Below are 27,987 nucleotides of genomic sequence, written 5' to 3' on the forward strand. Positions count from 1 at the left end.
CTGCTGAGTAAAAAATATAAATAAATAAAAAATGTACTCAAAACATATAAGCACTGAAGAATTCTTTTGTAGTGAACACAATTACAAAATGAATTTTCTTTTCTGTAAAAACCTAAAATGAACTTATTTGCAGAATACATGAACTGTTCTATGGGAACCGAAAGAGTAGTATTAAAAGTCGTGTGAATGATCTGTATGATAGTATGTTAAATATGGGGGAAGTTGTGATCTTGAGCTACCAATAGATGACCCGCCTGCAACACGCATGGGGAGCTGACAAACAGGTAAACAACATGCCGATGCCTTTGTAACAGAGTACCAAGTAAAAACACTTAAGTGTTGTGAGACCTTTGTTTATTGAATGCGCAAATCTAGTGATTCATTGTCAAATGAGTATTTATTAGGTGACAGATGTATGATCCGTTCCAAATTAGGTGACAGGTGTATGATTCGTACCAAGATGTATGAGAAATTCAAGAATAGCACCCAGTGTGGAGAATTCTCCTTTTTCAGCATTAGCAGTAGTCACGGGAGAAACACGTGAAAATCGTGTACCGGGAAAATTTGCGCCGCATCACTATTATTGAATCAGCCCGTCACATTACTGATGACAATATAACCTTCGAAAATTGTGTTCAAAACGGGTACCCAAGAAACGATTAATACCTGAAATGAACCAGAAACGTGCCCAGATTGATTGTCGGTATGAGACTGAAATGAAATAATCATTCTCGGTACAATTCTACAAAGGAAAGCGACAAAGCATGAAGTGACACAAGCTATTCGCAAAAGACGACATGGACTGCTGACGGCGGGAGTGTGTGTCTCCCACGACAACGAGAGGCCACTCTGCTAAAGCAACTACTAAGAACCTACAGTTTGCAACTTATTAAATCCTTCGTACTCAGATTTCACATTTTCAGTTTACTGAAAAATGCGCTGAAAGTGTGAGACAATAATGAAATTCAATGCGACTATGCACCTGTCCGAAAAATTCTATTCTGCTTGTGACTCTGCCTGTATCTACGCGCTTGTTAACTGCTGACGTAACTGCATCGAGCTGAAAGAGAGCTACACTGTAGAGTGATAATGTAATTATTTCAATGACCGCAATAAATACTTTGTAAATATTAAAAAAATAATAATAATAATAAAAAACTTGTATAAGAATAATTAAATGATGTAAGATTAAATTTTGACACGAACTGCACGGTATGAACCTCGAAAATCCATAAGACAGAAGGCATCAAATTCAATATATTTCTATACTGTATGTGCCAAATATAACCATAGACATTCTTTTGAATATTAAACAAACTCTTGTTGACACATGCAGAATACCGTAGTCTAGTAGCTAGAGCGTTGGAGTCATGTCTGCGTGGTCCCGGGTTCGATTCCCGGCCGGTGCTTCCCAATTTTCGACGTCCACCTAGCGTTGTGAGGCAAACTGTGGAGTCATGTGGAAACAAGACGTGACGGCCACTAGGTGTAGAAAGCTCCTGATGCGCCTGTTAGGGACATGGCATCGCAGCCGCTAGCTGGAAGTAGTTCAGTCGATCGCTAGCAGATGGCGCTGGAGCAGGCTTAGGCCCACAAAATGGCTGTTACGCCAAGTGGTTTGCTTTCTAGTTAACACATGACTCCTGGGTTATTAATTGGATTTCAAAGACTGAATGCGACATTTTCAAACCGTTGAAAATTCTCAAAACAGAAAATAATTAAGGGGCCATTCCATATGAAATCACCAAATTTGAAACTAAAATGTGGCTCATATGTTTTAAATTTTATTCAAATTTTGTACATGTGTTGTGGTACTCAAACATAACACACCTGTAAAATGTTACAACTCTACCTCAAAGGGAACTGCTGTAGGAGCCATTCGAAATTTGGGGGTTTTGTGCAAAAAAACACCTAAGTCCGCCTTCGACTTAAAGTACTGAAACTGCTAGATCTCTGGAGATATTGAAGCTATTTGAAAACGGTTTTCACTAAAACAATCTTAGAAGTTGTAGCAATAGTAGTAGTTAACTTCCCAAGTGGAGTTAAGCACATAAATTTAACCATCAAACAGAAAAAGGAAGAAAAAATAATGTCAAAATTTGGCAACTATTTCTGAAAAGGGCCCACCTAACACCAACTTCAAATTTTCAAAATAATTAGCTCTGGTATTTCTCTTTAACATATTAAAAAGTTATGAGGGTGTTTTTTGGTATGTTTAAGAAAAACAAATTATGACACAATGTAAGGTGAGGGCGGATTTAGGCACTTTTTGCACAAAACCCCCAAATTTCCAATGACTGTTTCCAATTTTCCGTGTTGAAAATGTTTATAATTGTCAAAACTGAGGCGACTGAATAAATTATTTGTGCCAGAAATCTGAAACTTAAAGTACCATTGCTGAAAGGACTCAGATTCTGTCATTAGTTCCAAAATCATGGACGACTATGAAAACTGTTAAAACGTTTCAATCAACAGAGTATCTCGTTCGTAAAACCTAGAAGATCAGAAAGGAGCATTGTATTTTAGCCAAACCTGGTTCTGAAAAACGATATAGTATTCCTGCAAACACCTTTAATTTAGTCACAGAATTTTACAGCAGCGATGAAGTGCTGTGAAGTGCTGGATTGAGTGTCAGTGTCAGTACGCATATGAATTTCACCATCAAAGAGAAAAAAGAAGAAAAAATGTCATTTTTTTTTCAATTATTTCTGAAAAAGGCCCACCTAACATTAACCTCAAATTTTCAAAATAAGTAGCTCTGGTATTCCTGTTTATCATATAAAAAAATTAGGAGGGTGTTTTTTTATATGTTGAAGGAGGAAAACATAATTCAAGTCTCATATTATTTAATTTTCTAGTAATACGACTTGCATTACTGTGTGTGTGTGGCTGTGTGTGTTCCTTTATAATGGTTGGTGATTCTTATGAAATAATAATAATAATAATAATAATAATAATAATAATAATAATAATAATAATAATAATAATAATAATAATAATAAAACAAGTAGAAACTCTTCCTTAAATGTAATTAAAAAAGTCATTTTAAAACAATATGTGCCTATTACGCAGCCTATATAGTGTTGTTTGATTTAATAAAAGAAACACTGAACAATAGTAAACTATCGTTATATAATACACAAATAACATTTACATGTTTATTTGATTCTAAGCAATTTGAAATATTGAGCCTAAGATCTCTTATCACCAATCTTAGAGATCTTCTCAGTAGCTTGAATTTCTTCTTCATAAATGCTGTAATTTCTGGCAGTACCAGTTGAAATACTGGATACTCCAATATTAATGATGCAGTTTTCGTATGGAATCCAGCATGTGTCAGGTATTTTTGGCCAGAAAAAAACATTTTCGTGGGTCCATGGGGATGAAGGAAATTTACATTAGTCACGATGTTCCTGTGAATTCTCAACTATTTTTCCAATCCACCATTTCTCTTCAGAAACACACGCAATAAACTGCTCACATGAAAGATTAATGTCTTTCGATTCTGCTCAAGTATTTAGAGTGAATGTTGTCTTTGAAGAAGATACATGACTGACTTCAAGTTTCAACAGGCTAATGTGTTCATAATGATGAATTTCACGCGTCCCTTACAACCTTATGGCTTTTCCAGTCTCTTTTGAAGCATTGGACAAAGGTTTCCAACATATTTCAGTATTAAAAAGCGTTTGGTTATAGTTTCACTTTGGTTGTAGTTTGAGAAAATTCGAAGAACTCGGCAACAGTAACAATCTGGTCATTCAGTGGCCTCTGTAAACTAGCATGTCTCGCTAGACATTTCAGCGTCTCAACTATGTTATCGCAAACATTTTTGCCATGACTTGTGGCAAAATAGTTCCACTCACAAGCGAGTCCAAAATCACTCATGCAGGCATAAGTTGACAAAGTTATATATATATATATATATAGTCTTTATATCGGGCACATCTCCAAAGTAGATTACGTATTTAATTTGAGGATCGTTAACATACTTCAAAAGAATAACTTGGAAAACATAAAATGTAACTGTATCGTGCTTTAACACATCACTACCATAACATAATGAAACATTTGATAACAGAAGTTACAGGATCTCTTAGGATGTTGCATTTAAAAGATTAGAATGTTGCACAGTTGAGTAAAATGTTGGTCCAATGCTACTCTTAAACTTCATCTTGAATTATACAGGAGTGGTTTTCAGCAAAATCAACTGTAATTAAGCATGGTTTGTCATCCAAAGTCTCTATTGTTCGTATTTGAAGTAGTTACTCTGTGATTTGGCTATGAAGCTAGAAGTGAGTTGCGCAAATTTGTCATTTTATTCTTACCAAAATCTCAATGAAGTCGTCTGTATCTTTAATCATTGTCTCCATTTGGGTTCTCTCAGTTTGAATTCATTGTTTGTACTTATATCTTATGAGTGAGCCATAATGCACGAACGAGATACTCGCTTGTTTGAAATGTTTCAATAGTTTTCATAGTCGTTCATGATTTTGGAACTAATGACAGAATGTTTCTTCAGCAATGGCACCTGAAGTTTCAAATTTCTGGCACAATTCAATTATTCAATCACCTCAGTCTTGACAATTAAAAACATTTTCAACACGGAAAATTGGAAACAGACATTGGAAATTTGGGGGTTTTGTGCAAAAAGTACCTAAATCCGCCCTCAATTTACAATGTGTCATAATTTGTTTTTCTTGAACATACCAAAAAACACCCTCCTAACTTTTTTACATTTTAAAGAGTAACACCAGAGCTACTTATTTTGAAAATTTGAGGTTGATGTTAGGTGGGCCTTTTTCAGAAATTGTCAAAGTTTGACATTATTTTTTTCTTTTTTTTTTCTCTTTGATGGTGAAATTTATATGCTTAACCCCACCTGGGCACTTCATTACTACAATGTTTTAAATGCTACAAATTCTAAGATTGTTTAGTGAAAACCATTTTCAAACAGCTTCAATATCTCCAGAGATCTAGCGGTTTCAGTACTTTAAGTCGAAGGCAGACTTAGGTGCTTTTTGCACAAAACCTTGAAATTTCGAATGGCTTCTACAGTAGTTCCCTTTGAGGTAGAGCTGTAAAATTTGACAGGTGTGCTATGTTTGGATACCACAACATTTGTACAAAATTTGAAGAAAATCTAAAACACATGAGCCACCTTGATTTGTTGATTTCATATGGAATGGCCCTAAGGCTCTTCGTTAGGCTTACACCACTTTTTTTTTCTATTTTGTGATTAATTAAGGCTCTTCGTTAAGCTTACCCCAACTTTTTAAAAATTTAGTGATTACTTAAGGTTCTTCGTTAAGCTTACCCCAACTATTTTTTTTTTTTTTTTTTTTTAATTTAATCTTTCTCGAGCAAACATTTTTGTGTGGTATTGTCGTTTTTATGAGGGTCGGGAGGCAGTCACGGACGACCTTAGACCTGACTGTCCGGTAACCGTTCGAATTGACGAAAACGTTGAAAAAGTGCGGGAAAAGCTGGCTGAAAATCGTTGTTAGTCCCCCAGGATGATTGCGGAGGACTTGAACATTGGAAAGGATACTGTTCAGAAGATCGTGGAACAAGATCTACAGAAAAGGAAGATTTGTTTCAGATTTGTGCTCCAGTCTGACAGCAAAGCAAAAAGAAGACCGGGTGTTGTCGTGTCAAGAATAGGTCCAACAGGCCGAAAATGATCCAGAATGGTTTAAGAAAATCATAACTGGTGACGAATCACTCTTCCATGTTGAAAGGAAAACATCTTGACTCAATTTCGGACATCCAAAGAGTTGTGACGAAGAAACTCAACACTGTCGGACAAGAGGACTTCAAGAGAGGAATCTAGAAACTATACTGCCGTGCAGTTGCCTGTATACAACAAGGAGGATCGTATATTGAAGACCTATACAGCCAATCAAGGTAATTCTCTTCTGCAATATTTTCTGATACTACCAGTTTTAAAATTTAGTAGACACACTATGTACGTTAATACTGAAGAGTCAAAAGAATATGTTCAGAATTAATACTGTACATTAAATTCGTTGTGCGGTGTGTAGAAGTAGACTGCATTTGAACTAAAACTCTACAAGACTGATAACAAACAGAATCCGAAAGAACTGCATTACTTTAAGAAATGAAAAACCAGGTAGCAATAAAAAGATAAGTAAAACAATCAAATTAAGTTTTTCAAAAATACATTATGAGTGTAAAGGTGTTCTTGCATTATTCGTATACATATCAGATTACTGGACTCCTAGTAAGTCACCAATTATCTACAGAAAACAAACGGATTGCATGAAAAATTAAATGATCACAAACATAATGATTCACCAATACCACAATACATGACAACGTGTAAATATGTACAATCAGTTACACGAGAGTAAGGGATAAAGGGGGTAAATATATAATTGTAATTTATGCATCGTGTATGCGTTGTAATTTATGCATCGTGTATACGTAATTTAAAATAATGTATGTTTCATTCCTATACACAGCAAGTCTAAATATGTAAGTCAAGTGTATGTATACAATAAAACGGAGATATCATTTGCGCCGCACAAGAGTGCGCTGATCTTAATCTCGGCTCTTCAAACATTAAATAAATATTACTCATTTTAGCGGTTTCAAACGAAAGCTATAGTTGCTCAATTCTGAATGTAAGACAATTCAAGATTAGATCAAATTAATCGACACATCGTACGAATATTTCAGTTGGACTCGCTCAGATAAATTAATCATTTTTTTTATTATTATTATTTAACTGTCAGTTTTATATGTTCTGTATATACGAGGATGACGGTAAGTAAGATTTTAGTAACAAGTATCAACAACTAGTTAGACAGTTGTAAAAGATGAATTCCTAAAGCTGGTCTTTTGACCCAATAACTACGGCTAAATTTGACACAAACTCAAACTATATGTAAACGATATTCGAAGTAAGAGTTTCTTCATCATCTCTTATTTCTTTATTTTCTCCCCTATCAGATTCAACACACGATTTTATTCAGTTATTTGTTTGTTGTAATTTAATGTTCCTTTTCTGTACGAAGATTATATAAGATCTAAATCTCTCACGAATTACAAATACAAGGTGTGATCAAAAATTACGGTAAATGTAGTAAGCCCGGTAGCTTAAACCTTTGGTACAGTTAGTGTCGAGTTTGAACGAGTTGTGACATGTTAGTTCGCTTCCAGAGGCAGAAGATTAAGGACATGTAAAGGGTGTCAGTTGCGCGTCAACATTAAGTTTTGTTCTAAGCTGGAAAAAAAAAAAAGTGTCAAAGAAGCTCAAGAAATGTCCAAATCAGTGTATGGCGATAAAGCGGTGGCATTTCAGACTATTTACAAGTGATATGAGCGATTCAAAAGCAGGAAGGAGTCGGTTGAAAATGAGCAACGATCGAGATGTCTTTCGATATCAAAAACAGATGAAAACGTGCCAAAAGTGGCACAAATGATTTGTTTCAACAGGCGAATAATTATCCGAGAGATTTCCGAAGAACTAAACATCTCGTATGGGTCCATGAAAAGCATTTTAACGGCTGATTAGATGGACAAATAGCTTCCTTCTTCACCACGAAAACGCGCTGTGCCCCACCTTGCTTTTGATCCCCGAGTTTTTGGCCGAAAAAATATTTATGTCTGTCTACATTCGCTATGCTCTCCAGATATAGCAGCATGCAACTTTTGGCTCTTCTCAAACATTAAAATTGTGCTTAAAAGAAAATGTTTTGATACAATTCCTGAAATTGAGAGAGCCACGACAGAGCAGCTAACGTCCTTCCAAATGAAGCCTTCCAGAAATGCTTCCAGTCATGGATTCAACCTTGGGATAAGTGCACTGTTAGCCAAGGACAGTACTTGAAGATGATTACATCAAATTCCATGTTAGCTTATTACTTTGTTTCTAATAAAATATTTACCATATTTTTTGATCAAACCTCGTACAGACATCTCTTTAGGGCAGTCACAACGGTGAAAAAAAAAAAAAAAAATTTATTGCTACAAACTAAAGAAAGTATACTTGGTGCACTAATTTTTATATTCAGCCTTTTGAAGCTGTATGAAGTATTCTTTCTTAGCCTGTAACGAATAAATAAATACATTTTTACCGATGTGACTTCGCTCAAGAACCACCCCTGCCCGTCTGGAATGGATCCTGAGTCTCGCCCATTGCAGGTAAAAATGGCATCCGTTAGAACCTAAGAAACATTTTAAAATCCTCTCGATCTCATTATTCTCTGAGTTTCTGACAGTACCAACTGAATAGGTCAATATTTGACCTCTAGCACATCTTTGGTGGAAAATACACGAAAAAAATATCTCAGATGTAACAATTAAGCATACAAGAAACATGCTTTCCAATGGCATCGTTTCAAAAGTCTAGGGAACATGTGTGTTTTGTTAGTAGCGGGAGGATTAATATTTAGAATTCGATTCAGCGAGGGAAAGGTACGCGCTACAATGGACTTTGCATAACATTTGCTGTCAACAATATGCAAAAACAATTCGCCCCTTGTAATATATTCTAATGTTCATAATTTATTCTAATGCTTTTTATTTATTGAATATAAAACATTTTTAAGATAGTATTTACTGAGGAGACTCCATCAAATTTCGTTCTGGTACAGATACTGTTGAACGAAGCAGAAACATTTTGAGGTATGACAGAGCTGAACAACAACACTATTACAAAGAACGTAAGAACAGAAAAACTAAAAGTAATGAATGGAGGAAAGGGTATATAATTTACTGAAGGGACATGGTATCACTACTAAAGTATATTATTAATAAGAAAGAAGAATTGGAATGTACTTATAATACGTGGTTTTACAAAACAATAGAGCACACATAAATAATTAAAAAAAAAAAACCGAAAATGAAAATGAAATCTTTCAGTTTAACGTCCCACTTTTATACCTTTTAACCTAAGGGAAATGGATGATTAAGGAAGTGAATGATGATGGGACAATCGGTAGAATATGGGAGTACCCGGAGAAAACCTATGGACACGATGTTGCTCATCACAAACTTACTTGGGCAGGGATCGAACCAGTGACCCCATTCACGTGACCCCGTAACCCCATGCGCTCTACCCCTGAGCTACCGTGCTACACATAAATGAAGAGAAGATTTGATGTATATAGGGTTATATCATAAGCATATATTCTTCTATGACAACTCACACATATAGTTTAATTTATTAACATGTTAAACCCACAAAAAGAGCAAGAAGATCCTTAATGTGTATTATGGAATGAGGGAATGTAATGTATCATTGTCTTTATAACTTATAGTTTGAACACCGTGTCGGAAGAAAACCACACACATATTAATATACATTGTCTAAATGAACTATTATTCATAAACCACAAACTAGGTAAACTTTGGTACCATCAGGAATGTGTTAAATGTTCACCACTTCCTTTTCACATGACATTAGGAAAGATACCACTGTCAAAGGGTTGACAATGTAAGTTGTATTTGGTCAGCTACTTATAAAAGTAATACTATCAATATATTATACATTTCTAATATCACATGAAATTATATAGATATATATTATCTTTGTTTTCTTAAATGTTATATTTACACATGTTACATATTCCCTTCACAGAGCAGCCTATTGCAGTCCACCACCTGAGCACATATTGCTCATTATACAATTTATCTGGAGGAAGAAATTAGCTCTTTAACAATAAGTTACTTATTCCCATTGCTCCAGAGCATGACTAATGTTTATGTACGGCTAGTAATTTTGAAATTACTAATTATTACCTATATTTATATTATTTATCTGCTCTTGAAGTGTTTATCAAAGGAACTCCGAAGTAGAAAGAAAAAAATAACTCCTGTCCTGAAATCTATATGTCTCAATTATAGTAATAACAAAGCATAGTAAATTTTTATATGGTAACAATATTATACATTATTACTGTTATTTGAGTGAGGCACTACTTTTTTAAATTCCTTCTTCTCTCCTGAATATTCCACACACACCCTCGTTCACTCTGTAAAATTTTCCATTCATGCAACTTTTTTCAACTCTTCAGACTTCGGAATTTTGCTTTTTATATATATTAATATTACGTTAAAAATACTTTTTTTTCCTAAATATAAGACTTCATATATATATATATTTATGTATATTTTGCTCTTCCTGAGAACACCATTCCTTGCAATACATATCAATTGTACATCTTATTAAAGTAAAAATAGCACCTAACTTTGAAAAAACGAAATAAAAAATATAATAAACATCAACGCTTATACAGGTTGTCTCAAAAGTCCCCTGACATAGAGTAACTCTCTTATTATCAGAGTTACAACAAAATGTAAGAGGGGAAATCTTCTCCAAATATGATGTTTTCAATCTAAAGTGAAGATTTTTTTTTTTTTTTTTTTAAATTGGGCGAGTCGTTTGGGCTGTACACTCTTTATGCGCCTAATGTTAAATGAAAACCCAACGTTGCCATTTACCTGGACCGACAAAAAAAGTGAATAAAGTTACTGTCTTTTACACTAACGTGTCGATGGCCAGCTCCCATTTCAAACATGCCCTCTTTCACCACATTGTTACAAAATTTATGCACCTCCTGCCCCGCTCTCCCTTCCCTCAGCCCCTCTATTAATGACAACGTTGCGTTTTCATTTAACATTGGACGCATAAAGAGTGTACAACTCGAAGAGCTCGTCCGATTAAAAAAAAAATAAATAAATAAATAATAATTCACTTTAGATTGAAAACATCATATTTGGAGACGATTTCCCCTCTTACATTTTATTGTAACTCTGATAATAACAGAGTTACCCTATGTTAGGGGACTTTTGAGACACCCTATATATCTGATTTTTTCACATAAAAGTACATGATAATTTACAAAATCGGGTAACTTCATTTAAATAAATTCAAACAAAAATGTAACTAAAGAACTAAACTGAAACCTGCAGTAAATATGTACATTAACTCTATAAATAATTCAACCACACCAACTGAACTACATATTACTATAATTTACTATGTCTTTTATTTATTTTCTTTCTCTTTTTTTATTAAATTAAGTGTACTGAAATCAAGGTGTATTCAGTTTGGAAAATTACTTGTGCATATTTCTATAAAAATCATTTTTCAAATCATCATTTTTATGTACATATATATATAATACAACAATTAACCTGTTTGTGCTTCCTCTGTGTTTAAACATGCACAAACCAGTTGCACATGAATCCCGCCTCGAAAATACAAGTCGTAATCCATACGAACCACTGAAAGAGCTGTTAGTTTTTTTTCTTTTTTTAAAATAATCGTACTATCTCAGTTCCCTATTTTAACCTAATCCCCACTGCCTTCTTCTGTGACAGTGGTTTCACAACTCCTATGGTGTTTTGGAACTGAGGAATGCAGGATCTACAGAAGCAACCTTGGCAGTGAGAAAAGCATGCATGCAGAACAACAGACTCTGTAGAGATGAACACTCTAACTCCTAGAAAGAGAAATGAATACTTTTTAAAATAATTTAAATATTAGTCTAATGTCGTACTAAGAACGTAACTTAGAACAGACATAAAATCTACCTTTATATCCCTTACAGTTTTTTTTTTTTTTCATATATACTAATATTTCAGCTCTGAAATACAAAGTAGGGAAGTTGAAATACACAGTATGTCGGAAAAGTAACGGGACTTAGTTTCTTTACAGATAACCACTACCTCCATCTATTAAAGCAACATATCATCAGAAAGCTGGACATTTGCTCAACAGAACGAGACCACAATCATGAGAACCGATTAACGGAGTGTCAAGGTATAGCAAGAAAAGTGAGTGTGTCGGGTGTCACGATGGAGCAAAGAACCATTTGTTTCAAACTAGGTAAAACATTTACACAAACATTGGAAATGATGAAACAAGTGTATGGTGATGACTACTTATCTCGTAGACGTGTGTTCGAGTGGTATACGCGATTTCGGGACGGTCATGAGTCCTTGGAGGACGATCCAAAGCCAGCCAGACCGAAAACCAAAAATCGCGATGAGTTTTTACGATTCCAAAAGTGGTATACTTCGGGAATTCGTTCCACAGGATCACACTGTTAATGGTGAATATTATCTGGGTGTATGGAACGTTTGTGGAAACGAATTGTTAGCGTACGGCCCGATTATCGAGCGCCAGGCAGTTGGTCTTTATTGCACGACAATGCACCATGTCACAGAACCGTCGCAGTTTATGACTTTTTGGCTAAAAAAACAAATCTGTGTGCTTCCACATCCTCTGTATTTGACTGACTAATGGCCGTGTGACTATTTCCTATTCCCAAAATTAAAATTGGCAATGAGAGGAACATTATATGACAATGTTACACACGTCCAGTTTGCCGTGACGAGGGCCATTGAGGCAATTCCGAAAAAGGACATTAAAAAAATTATGCTATCATTGGTTGAACGTGCCCAGCGGTGTATTGATGCGGGAGGGATGTATTCTGAATAAAAAAGAACTACAGTTGGTAAAATATCTAATTCGTTTTGTTTAATTTAAAAAGAAAATTTTGTTTAATTTTCTTTACTCTAATGTTGGCACTCTGTATGAGATATTATTTACAAGGTACTGACTGTGTAATGGATTCTAAAAATCTTAACAGACAACGACTGGAGCACTATCGTTTGCTTTTTAATATTACTGCTAGGTAATTGGAAGCTGGCTGTACGCCGTCTCAAAAGGTAATGTTACTCGTAAACTATGACACAGTTAAGTCAAGTGCATTCAACTCGATGCAGATCTCGTAGGAAAGAATTATGTTCACTTGGACCCTATTGTTTTCGATGATTAAAAAATTTACGTTCATCTTTTTATTACCATCCCTAGCATGTATCTGGAAAGAATCAAAAGTCACTCTACTAGTTATAATTTCAATTGTTACATTTTGCCACGCCAATACAAGGTGCGATACACATTGCGTTGTTATGAGAAAACGAAAATTGACACTATAACCCCGGAACACAAATAAGAGATTCTAGAGACAATGAAATAACCTCTGGCCACTCCAAACATTTATATGGGCACATTCATAATACTATCTAAAGGAAGTTCTAAAAAAGAATTTAAAAAAAATAACGCTGATCACGGCAATTTGGACCAAGAATACATTAAGGATATCCAGATGGTAGTAACTCGATATTAGTAGTCTTCAGTCCAACCTGGCAACTCATATTTCGTTTCATAGAATCCACCATATTTATTATTACTTCTCTCATTTCTTGGTCAAGCATGATTACACTCTACATCCATAAGGTAAATTTTTCATATTAGTTTTTTCATGTTTTGCGTTAACATTACCTTCTAATTCTTTTCCTGTGGTTTCGAGAGAAACAAATACAAAAGATATATATATATATATATATATATATATATATATATATATAAAATAAAATATTAGTATATGCAAAATAAAACTGTAAATGATAACAGGTTTTATATAAGAAATTTAAAATTAGGTTCAAGTACTTGATTCATATCGAATGTAGACACACTACAACTGATGTTACTTAGAGAATAATCTGAGTATATTATCTTGTTATAAACTAATTAAGCCTAGCTTTTACCACGTGTCAAGGAGAGTCACATTTAAGTAAAGGACTGAGATTAGAAATAGCAGAATAGAAAGCTCGTAATTCACACACACACACACACACAAAGAACCATAGGCAGCACCAGGATGTTGGTAATGCAAGTGCAGGCTTGGAAGAGACAACACATTCTAACATTGTTGCCAGAATGCTTCACACTAGTGAGCCTTAAGATCTCAAAAATAATCCCTAAGTTTTACTTAAAAAAAAAAAAAATAAATAAATAGAAAGGTATGATAGGAAGTAACTTATGAGAGACTTCAGAAGTCACTAAAATATATCCAAACATAGGAAACAATAAATATACAAAATAGAAAGGATAATTGTAGGAAATCTGAAAATCGTAGTTAAGGTGGGTGCAGCTGCACCCACCCACTGTGGCGCCGCCTATGCAAAGAACTAATATTTATCATTCTCTACACTATGTGGAACTATGCTTTATTGATCAGTGTTGCTAGCCCACTTATATTTTTCTCAAAAGTATGAAAAAGAGCTCTACCAATTTATTTTTATACTCTTCATGCATTTTCAAAGTCCTTTTCTTATTTACTATTGCGTAGACTTTTATCCAAATTTTCGTATGTGATATTTTGTACATAAAAAGAAATATTCAAGAGAATTCTTTGTTTTCTTTTCCACTTCCCCTCCCCCACGTTTTTCATAGATGATGTGTTTTAAGTTTTTGCATAAATCTGAAATATGTTTCTATGTCTTCGAGTCCTCACAGATGATGTTTAATTTTTGTCGCAAGATTTCTCTACATTATTCATATTATATTAAACTTTTTAAAAAATTATGATTTCAGTAAACTTTAAAACGTTTGAATATCAACTAATTCAAAGGTCATCAACATCATTTTTGCTGTTTTTTCTTTACATTTTTAATTTTTTAAATTATTGTAATATCCAGCATATATCTGTAAAGCTACGTAAATGTATCTCTTCCCAACTTTTGATTCAAAGATGATTATCAATATATAATTTCTCATTTTGTACAGGAAAACTACAAATACTCTCTGTTTGTTGCGGTAGTTTGTTATATCAGTTAAATTATTTATTTATTTGTTTGTTACCCACTTCGAGAAGGTCCAAAGGATCGGATAAAAGAAAGGACAATTTAATCTAATAACAAGAATGCTACAAGAAACATTTACGGTATTAAGTATGTAACTATGCTCCAATCCAACGTAAATTAGCAGTTTTCATTTTTCCTGTAAGTATCCTCCTATCTGTTGAGTTAACGGAAAACGTTATGGGCGGTATTTAGACAGAATTCGTTAATCACGCGATTAATTGGTGACGTATTAGCTCTGTATTAAAGAGGGTTTTGGTATCAGAGTCTGTTTGGAGTTCAGCTAATAAGTTGATTTGGACATGATTAACTAATATAACCCCAATACCTCGAGTGAGAAAAATAAATGTGGCAACTACGGAAATCTAGACGTGCGCATGCATAGTCTGTAAAAATGAAAATATATGAAATACGAAATGTTTTCCTTCTGGTTTGACATCACAACAAATTATAAATAGTAACGAAATCGAATTATAATTAACGTATTCATTTTTGAGGAACGTATTTACGGGAGGAATAAGAAGAAGTCAATTAATATTACCGATAATAGAAACCTTATGTTGAAAGTATAAGGGAAGATAAATTATCGATCAGTTGTATCCGTCAGAAAACTGGAAATTTTCTACTCATTTCTCACTGTTTACTTTATGAAACAGTTCTGCTACTGAAGAGGACTCGGTTTCATAGCCATTTCATAGTTAACCGATGAGGTGAAAGGAAAGAAAGACAGACAAGTAATTAATTGCCTTTGTATTCTCATAATGTAAGTTTATCGTGGCTAAACTAGGATATCGTCTTCTATAAATTAATTAGTCAAATGTGACTAACTTAGTCAACTACTACGTGCAGATTAGAGACTCTGATAACCATGCGTTAATCAAACCCTTAGTATGGCGCTAATCATACATCAAAACGACTCTGCATAAGATCCTATATATCTATAAACATGACTAACACATAATTTATCTTAGAGTATTATTAATTGCATTAAATTAACATTACCTTCGTTTCAATGATTTTTGTTTCTGAATCTTGAAAATGAAGTTTTAATTTGCATTTGCCATCATCAGAAGAACCTTTTAACTGCGAAAATTTGTATTTCCAGGCATAGGATTTTGCTTCAGTGTCATACAAGGCAAAACCCATGTTCCAGTCCAATGTAAGGCCAGAGGTTTTCCCTCCTGTTGTCACCGTAAATGTCTTGCTCTATAAAAAATAATTAAAATGTATATTATTTTAATATGCTTAATTTCTATGATAAGAACTACACTTATACTGCAAAAATTGTGTATTTCATGTCCACCGAACTAATCAGACGGAATTTCAAGGCAATTATTCTTAAAGAAATAACTACACATTGGTTGTCTACATAATAATATCGTCAGGAAAAATATATTATAATATAATAAGACCTTAAATTAACAGCACCCCAAGTTTTTTTTCTTTTTCTTTTAGATGATTTTAATGGAAAAATGAACATATCCAGAATAAAACATTACGTATACTTTGAAAATATTACATATGGAAATGCTTAATCCTATTTATACGAAGTTCACTAACGTAACATTCACGTAATCAACATAGTGAAATCTTATTATATCAATATTGAACTCTGATCGAAACTTACATGGAAACTTGGATCGTTTGAATATGAAAAGTATACTCACAAGTAAACCTTACGTTTGGGTGAATCGAGTTGCTGACTGAGACACATGTGAGAAAGTAGTACTAAATGTGGTCAGTATTTCAGTGAAGTTATAGGTGCGAAGCTCCAGGGGTTTAGGAGATACAGCTACCAGAACATCACATGGAAGTACAGAATAGTCTTCATACAGTTGGAGGTAAAAGCTCTGTAATATCTCTTGTAACGACAAAAGGTGAATAACAAATATATGGGTACATATTAGGACTAGGGGGAAGTCATATAGTAAGGATATACCTGACGGCGGCCATCTTGAAATCCGCCATTTTGAATTAAGGTTAAGTTTTTAAAATAGGAATAGGGTCATGTGATACATGATTTAAGGCGCAAATTTAATCAGAAGAACAATGGTGACGTTAATTTTGATTTACGCGCAATTGGTAAAAAGTTACAAGGAAATTAAATATTGTTGCAGCATATGTATTAGTCCTTTACCCCACCTTGTAAATTTTGTGTTAATGATATTAGAAACTTGACCTTAATTCAAAATGGCGGATTTCAAGATGGCCGCCGTCAGGTATACCCTTACTATATGACTTCCCCCTAGTCCTAATATGTACCCATATATTAGTTATTCACCCTTTGTCGTTACAAGAGTTCTTACAGAGCTTTTACCTCCAACTGTATGAAGACTATTCTGTACTTCCATGTGATGTTCTGGTAGCTGTATCTCCTAAACCCCTGGAACTTCGCACCTACAACTTCACTGAAATACTGACCACATTTAGTACTACCTTCTCATATGTGTCTCAGTCAGCAACTCGATTCACCCAAACGTAAGGTTTACTTGTCAGATAGATCTAAATGTCCTGTGGAAGCGTAGTGAAAATACGTGAACAGCAAATTTTAGGTGTCAATCAAATAGAGCCATAAGATGGCCCATTACTATTACTTATTTCCTATAAATATTTAACGTTGACGAGTCATGGAATGGTGCAATATGGTCGCGGAAGATTGGTATAGTCCTGTGTGGTATGAAATCATGGTCATTGTCGATATTTAGATGTTATACATATATATGCAATTTAATTCAAGAACAACAACAGTTTAAAATTAGAAACAAAAATGTAAGGCCAATCATTAACTGTTAAAAATAAGCCTGAGTTTTCCAATGGTCTAAGATGGTTTTCATTCACTTATTCACGAATTCAACAAACCCTCACATACAGAAGCTGTATATGTTATCAAATTGTACTTACTAAATTATTAAGTACAGGCTACCTCAATGGCACCAGGTGAGGTAGACCTCGATGTATCTCCCCTGGTTCTGAACGATAGTCCAGCAAAGTAGTTTCCATTGCGTAAGGCTCCGTTGAAGAACGACATGGGGGACCACATTCTATTTGTGTTTTACAGTTTTCCAGAGTCTACTTACAGTTTTCTCACACTTCTTACCCAAAGACCCTTTAAGCAATCCAAATCCAACAAATTTAATTGGACCTGGATCTGGAGACTTTACAGGTAATCTTGTTAAAAGGTATGTCCTGTATTCAGTAGCCTCCTTTATATCCTGGTAGAAGGTGTGAGAATCTTGAAGTGTGTAATGAAGCTTTGGCTTGACGGATGTTATATTGATTCCGTTTCCATGCACTTTTAGTAGCTCTGCTTGTAGATCGGCGAGTTGATATTGTAGTTCTTCGCTCTGTGAATCTTCAGTTTGCCTCAGTGACAGCAGCCGGCAGCCACTATGAACCTTTTCAAGAAAGCCTCTGCATGCTCAGAATTGTTTCACAAAGCGCCTTGCGCCTTTGTCTCTGTACATAGTTAAACTTAGTTTGCCGTAGTGGGAAAGGCACATCTAACCTCATAAATGTAGCGACGTACCGCCACCATTGGTTTGCCAGATGTCGCACGTACAGCTTCCGAGCGTTACACTTGCGTTGCAGTCGGAAAGCATCAATATCACTACCGCTAAGCCTCAACACCTTTTCAAGATTTAGCCGTTGGCACAAAGCGCGTTTTATAGTTTCATAAGACACATTTGGACGATTCGTGACTTGTCTTTGGGTAGGAGGATTCTCTAGCATAGTCATTCTGGAAAGTTTTGTTTTCATGCTGGTGACAGCGTGTGTGTACGGTCATGTTCTCGTTTCCTTTGTTGAAAAACTGAATGCTGAGTAGCATTGCCCATACACCTGTCCAGCGAGTTGGTGAGGCTCAGACGAAGGGACTCCGAGTGTTTCCAACCTACTACTTTGTTACCGAAAAAAGCGAAATGTTGCAGTATTGACTTTATTTTATAAGAAACTAAAGATAAAGAAAATATACGGTAGAAAACAGGGTAGGCCCGGCCTCAGAGCCTCATAGTACCCTTCACCACTGGAATTCTTATACTTACCGAATACATTTTTGATTAAAGTCAAGCTAATGTCACAACTCTTGCTCTTACACTGCTTTCTGATTGTTGAAACACAAAATTTTGTATCATAAAGAGCTATAACCCTTCAAAAAGTGATTCAGTTTTGGCAGCACTTTTGACTCAGCAAGAAGACACAAACACTTAGAAAAACTGTACAACATACGCCTCCAGAAAGCGGTTCAGCGAGATTTTCAGGCCACCAAGAAAACATAAAACATTCTCTCACAGTTTTCACATTACACCAACAGACGCGTCTGACCAAAGTCGAGGGAGTTAATTCTGCGTGTTGGGGGAAGAAATTGCCTTTGAAGAAACATACGTGGAAGAGCCTTCTATAGAACATTCTAGAAAATCAGAAATTCAAAGCTATGACTTACCCCTAACCGCATTACAGCAGAACACACTGAACGATGCCAAGCGTTTTCTATTCGTAAAAGTTCCTGTCTGGTTTCAACAGACATATAACGAGATTCGTGGCCCGAGGTTTGTATCAGAAAACAATGTTGTCGTTCATCTACATTTTCCGAGTCTTTTATCACTCTAAACATTGTTTGGTATACTTTGAAGACCAAACCGCACTTCAACCAGTCCCTAATATTAAGCTGTGAGAAAGAAAAGAAAATATATGAGATCAATTATTTAAAAGTTTATATTGTGATGCAAATAATAATAATAAAAAAAGTCAATACACGAACATTTGTATAGTCAGAAACGACACACCAATGATGTAACATTTAATTCTTTCTTGTCAAGAGTACTATATATATATATACTAACATATTCATTGGGCTGGATGCACAGAAGCACAGGTAAGTACTGATTCGATTCTTTGATTCTTCAAGGAACCAAATCAGTACTTGTGTCTGTGCCTCTACTGCTTCTAAGCATTTGCATTGTATGTCACTTTCACGCGTCTGACAACGAATGAGTTTCAAGTGAGTGGTAATCACTGCACAATTTCAGTAGATACCTTATTCAACGCAGACGTCAACTGAAAAATATGAGCAGTTCAACTTACTTCCCCACAACTATCTCGGCTTCAAGTCTATCAATTTTAAAATTTATTTTTTATCTGATTACACTTATTTAATTAAATGAATATAGGATAGCCATTCATGCTGCCTATTTTCAATAAACCTTAAATCTGGACTTCTTTCGTTAAATCTGGTTCTAACGAAGCATATTTCTTTAAAGATCGGATTGGATTGGATTTTGAATTTATCGTCCCGTTCAGCAGCGAGGCTATATGAGACGTAGATCTACTGATTAACGTGGAATTCAAGCCACATGCGCTCCCGCTGGAAATTGAACCACACCAAAGGCGCATACGCTAACCGCTTAGCCACGAGAAGCTCTCTTTAAAGATCGTAAAAAAAAGTGTTTCTATTTATTTGATTTAGTAATTATGGATCTATAGTAAATATCTGGTACTACAGTGAGTTTGTGGTGAACACTGTAACAAACTTATTATTAAATCCTCCAATGATAAAATCTAAATAGATGATTATCAAGAATATTCACTGATACTGTGCCTTGAAAATCTATTCTTGAAATATATCAGAAGTTTTTATTTTTTTCCAGTCTTGAATATGTATCTTGTAGCGTTTAACCGTTTACATTAACTAAAATAGGTTGAAGTATCTATTGAAGTTCATAAAATAGGTTGAGTTTGACCTATACACGCACCTACAGATAAACTGGTACATGCTATACAAAAAGTTGTTTTCTCTATTCACTACACATATGAATTTTAAATAGTGATATTAATTATAAGATGTGAATAGCAGAAAGTTGTAAAGGATTCAAATGTTTAGAGGATTTTTAAGGACACGTATTTTGAGATGTTCTTTTCAACAATAACTGTTGAACAAGTTGTTGTGAACCACATTAACATCAGCACTTTATGCTAGATAAAGACATGTGTTGAGATGTTATGTGAATTCACCAATACCTACTTCTGTTTCTTGACGTTGTCTGACAAAAGATCCGGATTTCTTATATATTTCAAGAATAGAAGGCGAAGGTGTAGCATCCATCGGTGATATTCTACTTATTTACTAGAAGGTGTGTCAGAAGCACTCCTTGTTACATCTAAATAGACAACTTTACCTACCGTTTCATGCTCAATTATGAATTTATACTTGGATTAATTTCATTTAGTTTATTGATTAATACTTTAGTTATCTTCTTTTTACAGAAACAGTATGTTATTAAAGTAGCAGTAAATAGCACGCAATATTAGATTCCTATAGGATGAATCCGTTCCTTTTATATTTTCTTGATTTTTTTTTTTTTTTTTTTTTTTTTTTGTGGTGTTCCTTTTATTTAGAGCCGAGATAGATTAAAAGGTAAGACATCTACATATTAATCAAACGACCCGAGTCGATCCTAGTGGAAGCAGGATTTAGTCTTTCGTTATACCCTTGTCCCATACAGCCTTGTTATACCCTTGTTGCGTTATATCCTTGTCAAGGGTTCACCCAACCTCCATCAAATGAGTAGAGGGGAACCTGACAGTTAAGGTGGCCAAATTGTGGTGTTGACAATATTAATTCTATGTCCCGAGCTTAAGAAAGTGTGGACCTCACTTTCACACTATCTATAGACCAAATTGGCGTGCCCCATAAGGGGAAAATATTTACATTATCTATTGTATCCTCCGTGAACAAGGCTCTAGGCAAGAACAGAAAATTCGAAAGTGCAACGACTATTTAGGATTTCAAATTCGAAGTAAATGAGATAACCGGATTATTCCTAAGCGTATGTAAATATCTGCAAATGTACGTATGAGTTGTAGAGAAAGATTTGATTTGATTTATAATTTCTGAAATATGAACATCTTAAGAGTTTCAAAAGAAAAAGTAAATTATGAGAAGTATGGATGATATAAGAGAAGTGATCACGACAATACATTCATAATATAAAATTATATTCAAAATTGAAAATACGAAGTTCTAAGATATATATATATTAATAATGTACTATACTTTCTCCAAAAATACAAAATTATGTAAGTAATGGCATTAAAGCCACTTTTCTAAAATTAAATTTTTAGTATTTTAACTTCTAAGATTAATACTGACATTGATGAGTAATTAGTTAAATTTATTTTTAAACAGTTTAAGAATCTATGCGATACAATTTAAAGTCCAAGAACGGGGAAAATAATAAATCTTTATCGTATTTGCCTTATACATCCAAGTACTTTCAAAAATAATTCAACATACGGAAATTTTGAATCTGTATGTTGTTGATGAATTCCAAGAAAATTGGTCATTACTGGTACAGCAAAAACTAAAACTAAAACGTATCTTATTCATTACGATAAATAGCGGTAAAAATGAGAATTATTTTTACATTGTTAAGTTTGGAAAGTTTGTTCTAGCAGGACTAGAGTCAATGAAAGATAGTACCAGTGGCCAAACTACTCAATGTTGAGCATTCCCCAATTCTGGAAGTACTTAATACTTTAACTTTTAATACTTTTGTATTGCACAAAACGTGTTATGTTTATTCACACTTTTATTTATTTATTTTTAATATACACATACACGGACTCAATGACAGTATAATGATCGGAAAGTTAGATAATCAAAAACAAAAGTATCCAGAGTCATGAATATGACTAACAAAACCACCATCTAACAATAAGGATAATTCAAATATCAGTTGATTCAATTACTTAAATTACATTAGTAAACTACACTTTGAAACTCTCATAACACAAATTTGAAATATCATGAAGATTTATAAGTCTTGAGACAGAGCTTAAGTTACATAAAATATGAGGATACTGCAAATTATTCCAACTTACTGGTGGGGTGTCAAAAAGAAGTACATCGGTTCCTTTAAGCGTGAGAAATCGTGGTTTCCAACTTTGCCAAGGTTGATTATTATTCAGAATACCTTCGTTTACCCATCCCATATACACTATATGGTCTGTTGATGGAAAATTGCGATTATAAAGCTTCATCTGGAAAAGAAAATTGAATTAGATTATACTGATCGTATTGTTTAATATAGTGCCTGAAAATTTACCTAACATTATGAAAGTTCTAACATTTATTATTATAAGTTGATACCGTATCACAAAGTCTTGCGGAAATACAAAAATTAAAAGAAGAAGAAGACGACGAAGTAATAATAATAATAATAATAATAATAATAATAATAATAATAATAATAATAATAATAATAATAATAATAATAATAATAATAATAATAATAATAATAATAATAATTATTATTATTATTATTATTATTATTATTATTATTATTATTATTATTATTACAAGAATGTATAATGCAAGAGAGAAAAATCGTTCCGCCTTGATTGCAGCAAAATTTTTTTAATAGAATAATTAACACTTCTGACCAGAGTATATACACTTATTTATTAAAAACTAGAGTACAGTGTAACGGTTTCGACAACTTAACGTTATCATCATCAGACACTAACTGAAAGAGATATCTCCAGAGCACAGACATTTATACTAAAATTGAAAGTACTAAAGTTCATTCTTTGCATGGGAAGCCACCTGAGTCGTACTTCCCCGGGCGCAGGCACGTAGCCAAGGGGTGGGTCCGGGGGGTCCGGACCCCCCCCTTCGGAACCAGAAATGTAAAAGATTAAGGAAGGATGAAACAATAAGAAACGAGAAAAAGAAGAATCAGCGTTAAAAATATAAGGCTACAGCAAGCGTATGGTTACTCTTTCTTATGAGGAGCTTTGTGTAAAGGAAACTGTGTGTGAGGGTGGAGGGAGAGGGATCAAGTTGAAAATGAATATTATTGTAACGGAGCATTCCAAAATACCATCTAGCTTCATGCTAATCCTATGGACAACAAATGATGATCGAGAAACTGGTTCGATTAGGTAGACTCTAAGAAGAACTTAAGAAACTCGGAATGTTATATATTTTTCAATACTTTTTTTTAATATTTTTTTCTCGTGATTCTTTATTCTTTTACTCGAGAGATAGTTCGTTATTGAAATACTTACTAGCATATCCTCATTTTATTGTCCTAACAAACCAATATACGTGTTGCCACTAAAATAGTTTAGATTGATCGAGCCCCTGGTGTGTAACCAGAGTATTTCATGTTATCCCCCCCCCCCCCAGCATTACGAAATCCTGGCTAAACGAACCAATATATATTTACAATAAAATAGTTCAGAATGATTGCGCCCCTGGCGTGATAACCGCAATATTTCGTCACGGACCCCCCCTATTACGAAATCCTGGCTACGTGCCTGCCGGGCGTCATCTATTGGCCACCTGTCTTGACTTAACTACCCTCCTCCCACCTGTGTTTATCTTTTTTCAAACATCTGTAACACACCTGTTGTTTATACCTGACCAACTGGCTTAATTTTTTTTTCAACCTTCCTTTGATGCCTATTAGACACAACCTAAAAGTAACAGACTATACTAAATATAACTGATTATGAATATAACAATATAAAAATACATATAGACATAAAAATAAAATATATTAATATACAAAACTATATATAAGTATAACCATACAGTATATAATATGAAACAATATATAATATTAAATATATGGATATAAATTACATGTAAATCTGTCTAGTCTTGCTCTTTTTCTTCAATTTGTTTTAATAAGTTATCCCATAGCTCATGTATTAACAGTCCATTTGTCCAGTTGATTAGTTTGTCCCTTTCTTCTTTCTTTATCCTTTGAGCTTCCTTCCATTTCCTTATTATTGGTCTATTATTCTCCCTTTCTAGCCCCTGTGCACCTTCTCAATCTATATCATGCCCCGTTTGTTTAACATGTTTATATATGGTATAATTTTCTCTCCTAAGTCTCACATCATCCCTGTGTTGTTTTATTCTCTCCTTAAGTTTTTTCCCTGTTTCCCTTATGTATATCATATCACAATCCTTACACTTCACCTTAATTTTTCTCACATGTTTCTTTCGTTCTTCTTTACACTTTCTTAACCACTTCCAGAATTCGTCGTCCTCCTTTTCTATACGTCTTTACACCCCCTCTTCTTAATAAGTTCTTTAGTACTTCTGTCTTCTCCCCAATGCTTTCTATCCCCAATGTGTTACAGGAGGACATGAGGACACTAAAATCAGAAAGTGAAGTATTGCAACAAAAAGTGAAGTCAGTAGAATCGTTTGTTGAAACTCAAAACATCTCCAACCAGTGGACAAAAATAAGTTACAGTAGGCCCAGACCCAAATATTCTAATGTGGTATCAGGTAAAACAATTGTATGCGAAAACAGATACAGTGTGTTGGAAAACGTCGGAAGTGAAAGAGGCGTGAATTCAAATGAAAAACCGATAGGAAACTCACAAACGAAAAATAGTGCAAGGATACCCATGTACAAGGGAAAAACTACTATGCAACCAAACGTGCCGAAAGTTACAAACAATAAAACTAATACAAGAAGAAAGCCTAAGACAGACGCGCAAGTGTATATATATGGTGATAGTCACGGTCGTGGACTGTCCGAAAAAGTGAGTAGTAATTCTAAACACAAGTTGGCAGTGCAAGGAAATATCAAGCCTGGAGCTAAAAGCGTTGATGTGTTGTCTGGTATTAATCCCAACATTGTAAATAAGGAAGGTAATTATGTAGTAATATTAAGTGGAACAAATGATGTGGCCAAGAATGAAGGTAATGAGGCTGTTAGTAGAATTGCAAAACAACTCTGTATGTTGAATAACAGTAAAACAATTGTGGTAAATGTCCCTTATCGCCATGATCTTACTGAAGACTCGTGTGTTAATAAAGCTGTACAAAGTACTAACTTAAAATTAAAAACAATGTGCAATCACTTTAAGAATGTTGTAATGGTGGATATCAGTAAGTTAGGTAGAGAAATGTACACTCAGCACGGTATGCATCTCAATCAAAAGGGTAAGGATGAATTAAGTACCAAGATCTGCGAAATAGTTGATAAGGACGTAGCCAGTAAATTTGAAAGTAAGGAAGCAATAGCGATGCCATGGGTAGCACAGGAAAACCAAATTCACCCGACTCCATGAATAAAATTGCATGGGGCCGGGTGAAAACTTCAAGTCTGACGACGTCTCTTCATTTTAGTAATATAAGTAGCATAATAGAGGCAAGGAATAATAATAATAGCTTTTCTAAGAACTATGGTACTAACACAGCTCTGCAGAATGTACTAATACTCCACTTAAATTTACAATCGATAAGAAACAAGTTGACTGAACTTGAAATTTTCTTAGATACATTTCCCTGTGATATCTTATGCATTAATGAACACTGGCTTGCAAATGAAGAAATACATTTGTATGTTCCAACAGGATATAGGTTAGCCGCTATATTCTGTAGATATTCAATACTCCGTGGTGGTGTAGGTATATATATCTCAAAAATACGTTTAATATTGAATACACTGTTTTGAATTTAGAATGTTTTTGTATTGAACAGAGTTTTGAAGTAGTTGGGTTATTGCTAAAAAGCATAAAAGTAATAATTGTTTCCATATACCGAACCCCAAACTCAGATATCAATATTTTCATTGCTAATTGGGAAGAGTTAAATATTTATCTTAATAAATACAAAAATTACAAAATATTCTTTATTGGTGACGTGAACATTGACGTTCTAACTAATTCACCGGTACGAAGTCTATTCTGTGATATCCTCAGATCTCACAACTATTATTACGTTAATGATCAACCAACTAGAAAATCTGCATGCCTAGATAATGTACTTACTAACGAAGATAAGACTAGAATGACGTGTGGTGTCATACAGCCTTTGCTATCTGATCATGAAGGTTTGTGGCTTCTGATTCCTGTGACAGTATGCATGGATTCTAACTATGTTAGAACTAAAAAGTTTAGAATAATGGGGGAAGCTAACATACAAACATTACGAAGTAATCTAAGGGAAACTAACTGGGAAAACATAGTTTTAAACGGTAAAAATATTTCTGAAGTCTTTCATAATTTCATGTGGACTTTGACTAAATATCTAGAGGAATGTTGTCCTGTAAAAGAAAGAACTACTTCCTACAAGCGCGTTAACAAATTGACCAGAGGAAATCCCAAATGGTTTACACCTCGCCTTCAACTGCTCCGGAATAAAGTAATGGCTCTTTATAACATAGCAAATGCGACAGGGTCAGCCAGTGACAAAGAGAAATATAAAATATCAAGAAAATTGTACAGAAAAGAAATTAAAATGGCGAAAATTGCTGCGAATGAGAATTTCATAAATAATTCAAAAAATAAGTGCTCTGCGGCCTGGTCTATTATTAACAGGGAGCTAGGGAAACAGGTTGTTGAAGACTCGATAAAGATATCCCCAAATAAATTCAATGAATATTTTGTAAATAGTGCTAACAAACTAACTGGTAGGCACAAAAATGGCATTAGTTCACAAGTAGATTTCGCTTGCTTATTGACACAGACAAATATTAATCAACATGGTACTCATTTTCTATGGACCCCTATAAATATTAGAACTGTACTGTCAGTGGTCAACAAATTAAAAGGTTCGAATAGTGAGGATATATATGGGTTTTCTAACAACATGCTAAAGAAGATAATAGACATAATAGTTGAACCTTTGACCTATTTATTCAATTGCGTACTTCTCGAAGGTGAATTTCCAGAGTGCCTTAAATTCACTGTTACAGTTCCGATTTACAAGAAAAATGATAAAACGGAGCTTAATAACTATCGCCCAATATCTTTGGTACCAATAATATCTAAGGTTTTTGAGCAATGTATTAAGAATCAATTGTCAAGATACTTTGAAGAAAACAAATTGTTTCATAATATGCAATTTGGATTTAGACCTGGGTGTTCCACGACTAAAGCCGTGGAAAATATAGTATCAGAAGTGTTAGATAATTTGGAGAACAATCTTCATGTTGGGGTTACATTATTAGATTTGAGTAAGGCATTCGATACCGTGTCACATAATATATTAATTGCGAAGTTACACTATTATGGTATTACTGGCTTGCAATTATCTTTAATTGCATCTTATCTTAGCAATAGAAAACAAGCTGTTCGCATTGGAAATGAAAAGTCAAGTTTCATGTGTATAACAAATGGTGTTCCACAAGGTAGTGTATTGGGCCCCTTTCTTTTTCTTGTATATATAAACGATTTTCCAAGTTTTTTGCCCAATAGTTGTGTTTTATATGCTGACGATATTACTGTTGTAAATTCAGACAAAAATATAATTGATATTCAAAGTAGGAATAGCGAAATGTTAGA

At 34.2% G+C, this 27,987-nt stretch overlaps 1 protein-coding gene across 4 annotated transcripts in view; it reads right to left on the bottom strand.

Moving 5' to 3' along the window:
• Positions 1 to 1,729: 1,729 nt before the first annotated feature.
• Positions 1,730 to 27,987, bottom strand: part of Syn2 (Syntrophin-like 2) — a 1,212,019-nt gene continuing 1,185,761 nt past the window's right edge. For all 4 annotated transcript variants that reach the window (XM_081755484.1, XM_081755486.1, XM_081755485.1 and 1 more), the window contains 4 exons: positions 22,555 to 22,713; positions 19,118 to 19,342; positions 15,682 to 15,885; positions 1,730 to 11,471 (listed from right to left, as the gene is read on the bottom strand). In XM_081755484.1, coding sequence (XP_081611610.1) covers positions 11,364 to 11,471; positions 15,682 to 15,885; positions 19,118 to 19,342; positions 22,555 to 22,713 — 696 coding nt within the window. In that variant the 3' untranslated portion in view covers positions 1,730 to 11,363. The remainder of the gene's footprint in view (positions 11,472 to 15,681; positions 15,886 to 19,117; positions 19,343 to 22,554; positions 22,714 to 27,987) is intronic.

Source organism: Thermobia domestica, chromosome 4, assembly GCF_964235325.1.
Source record: "Thermobia domestica chromosome 4, izTheDome1.hap1.1, whole genome shotgun sequence".
NCBI classification, from domain to species: domain Eukaryota; kingdom Metazoa; phylum Arthropoda; class Insecta; order Zygentoma; family Lepismatidae; genus Thermobia; species Thermobia domestica.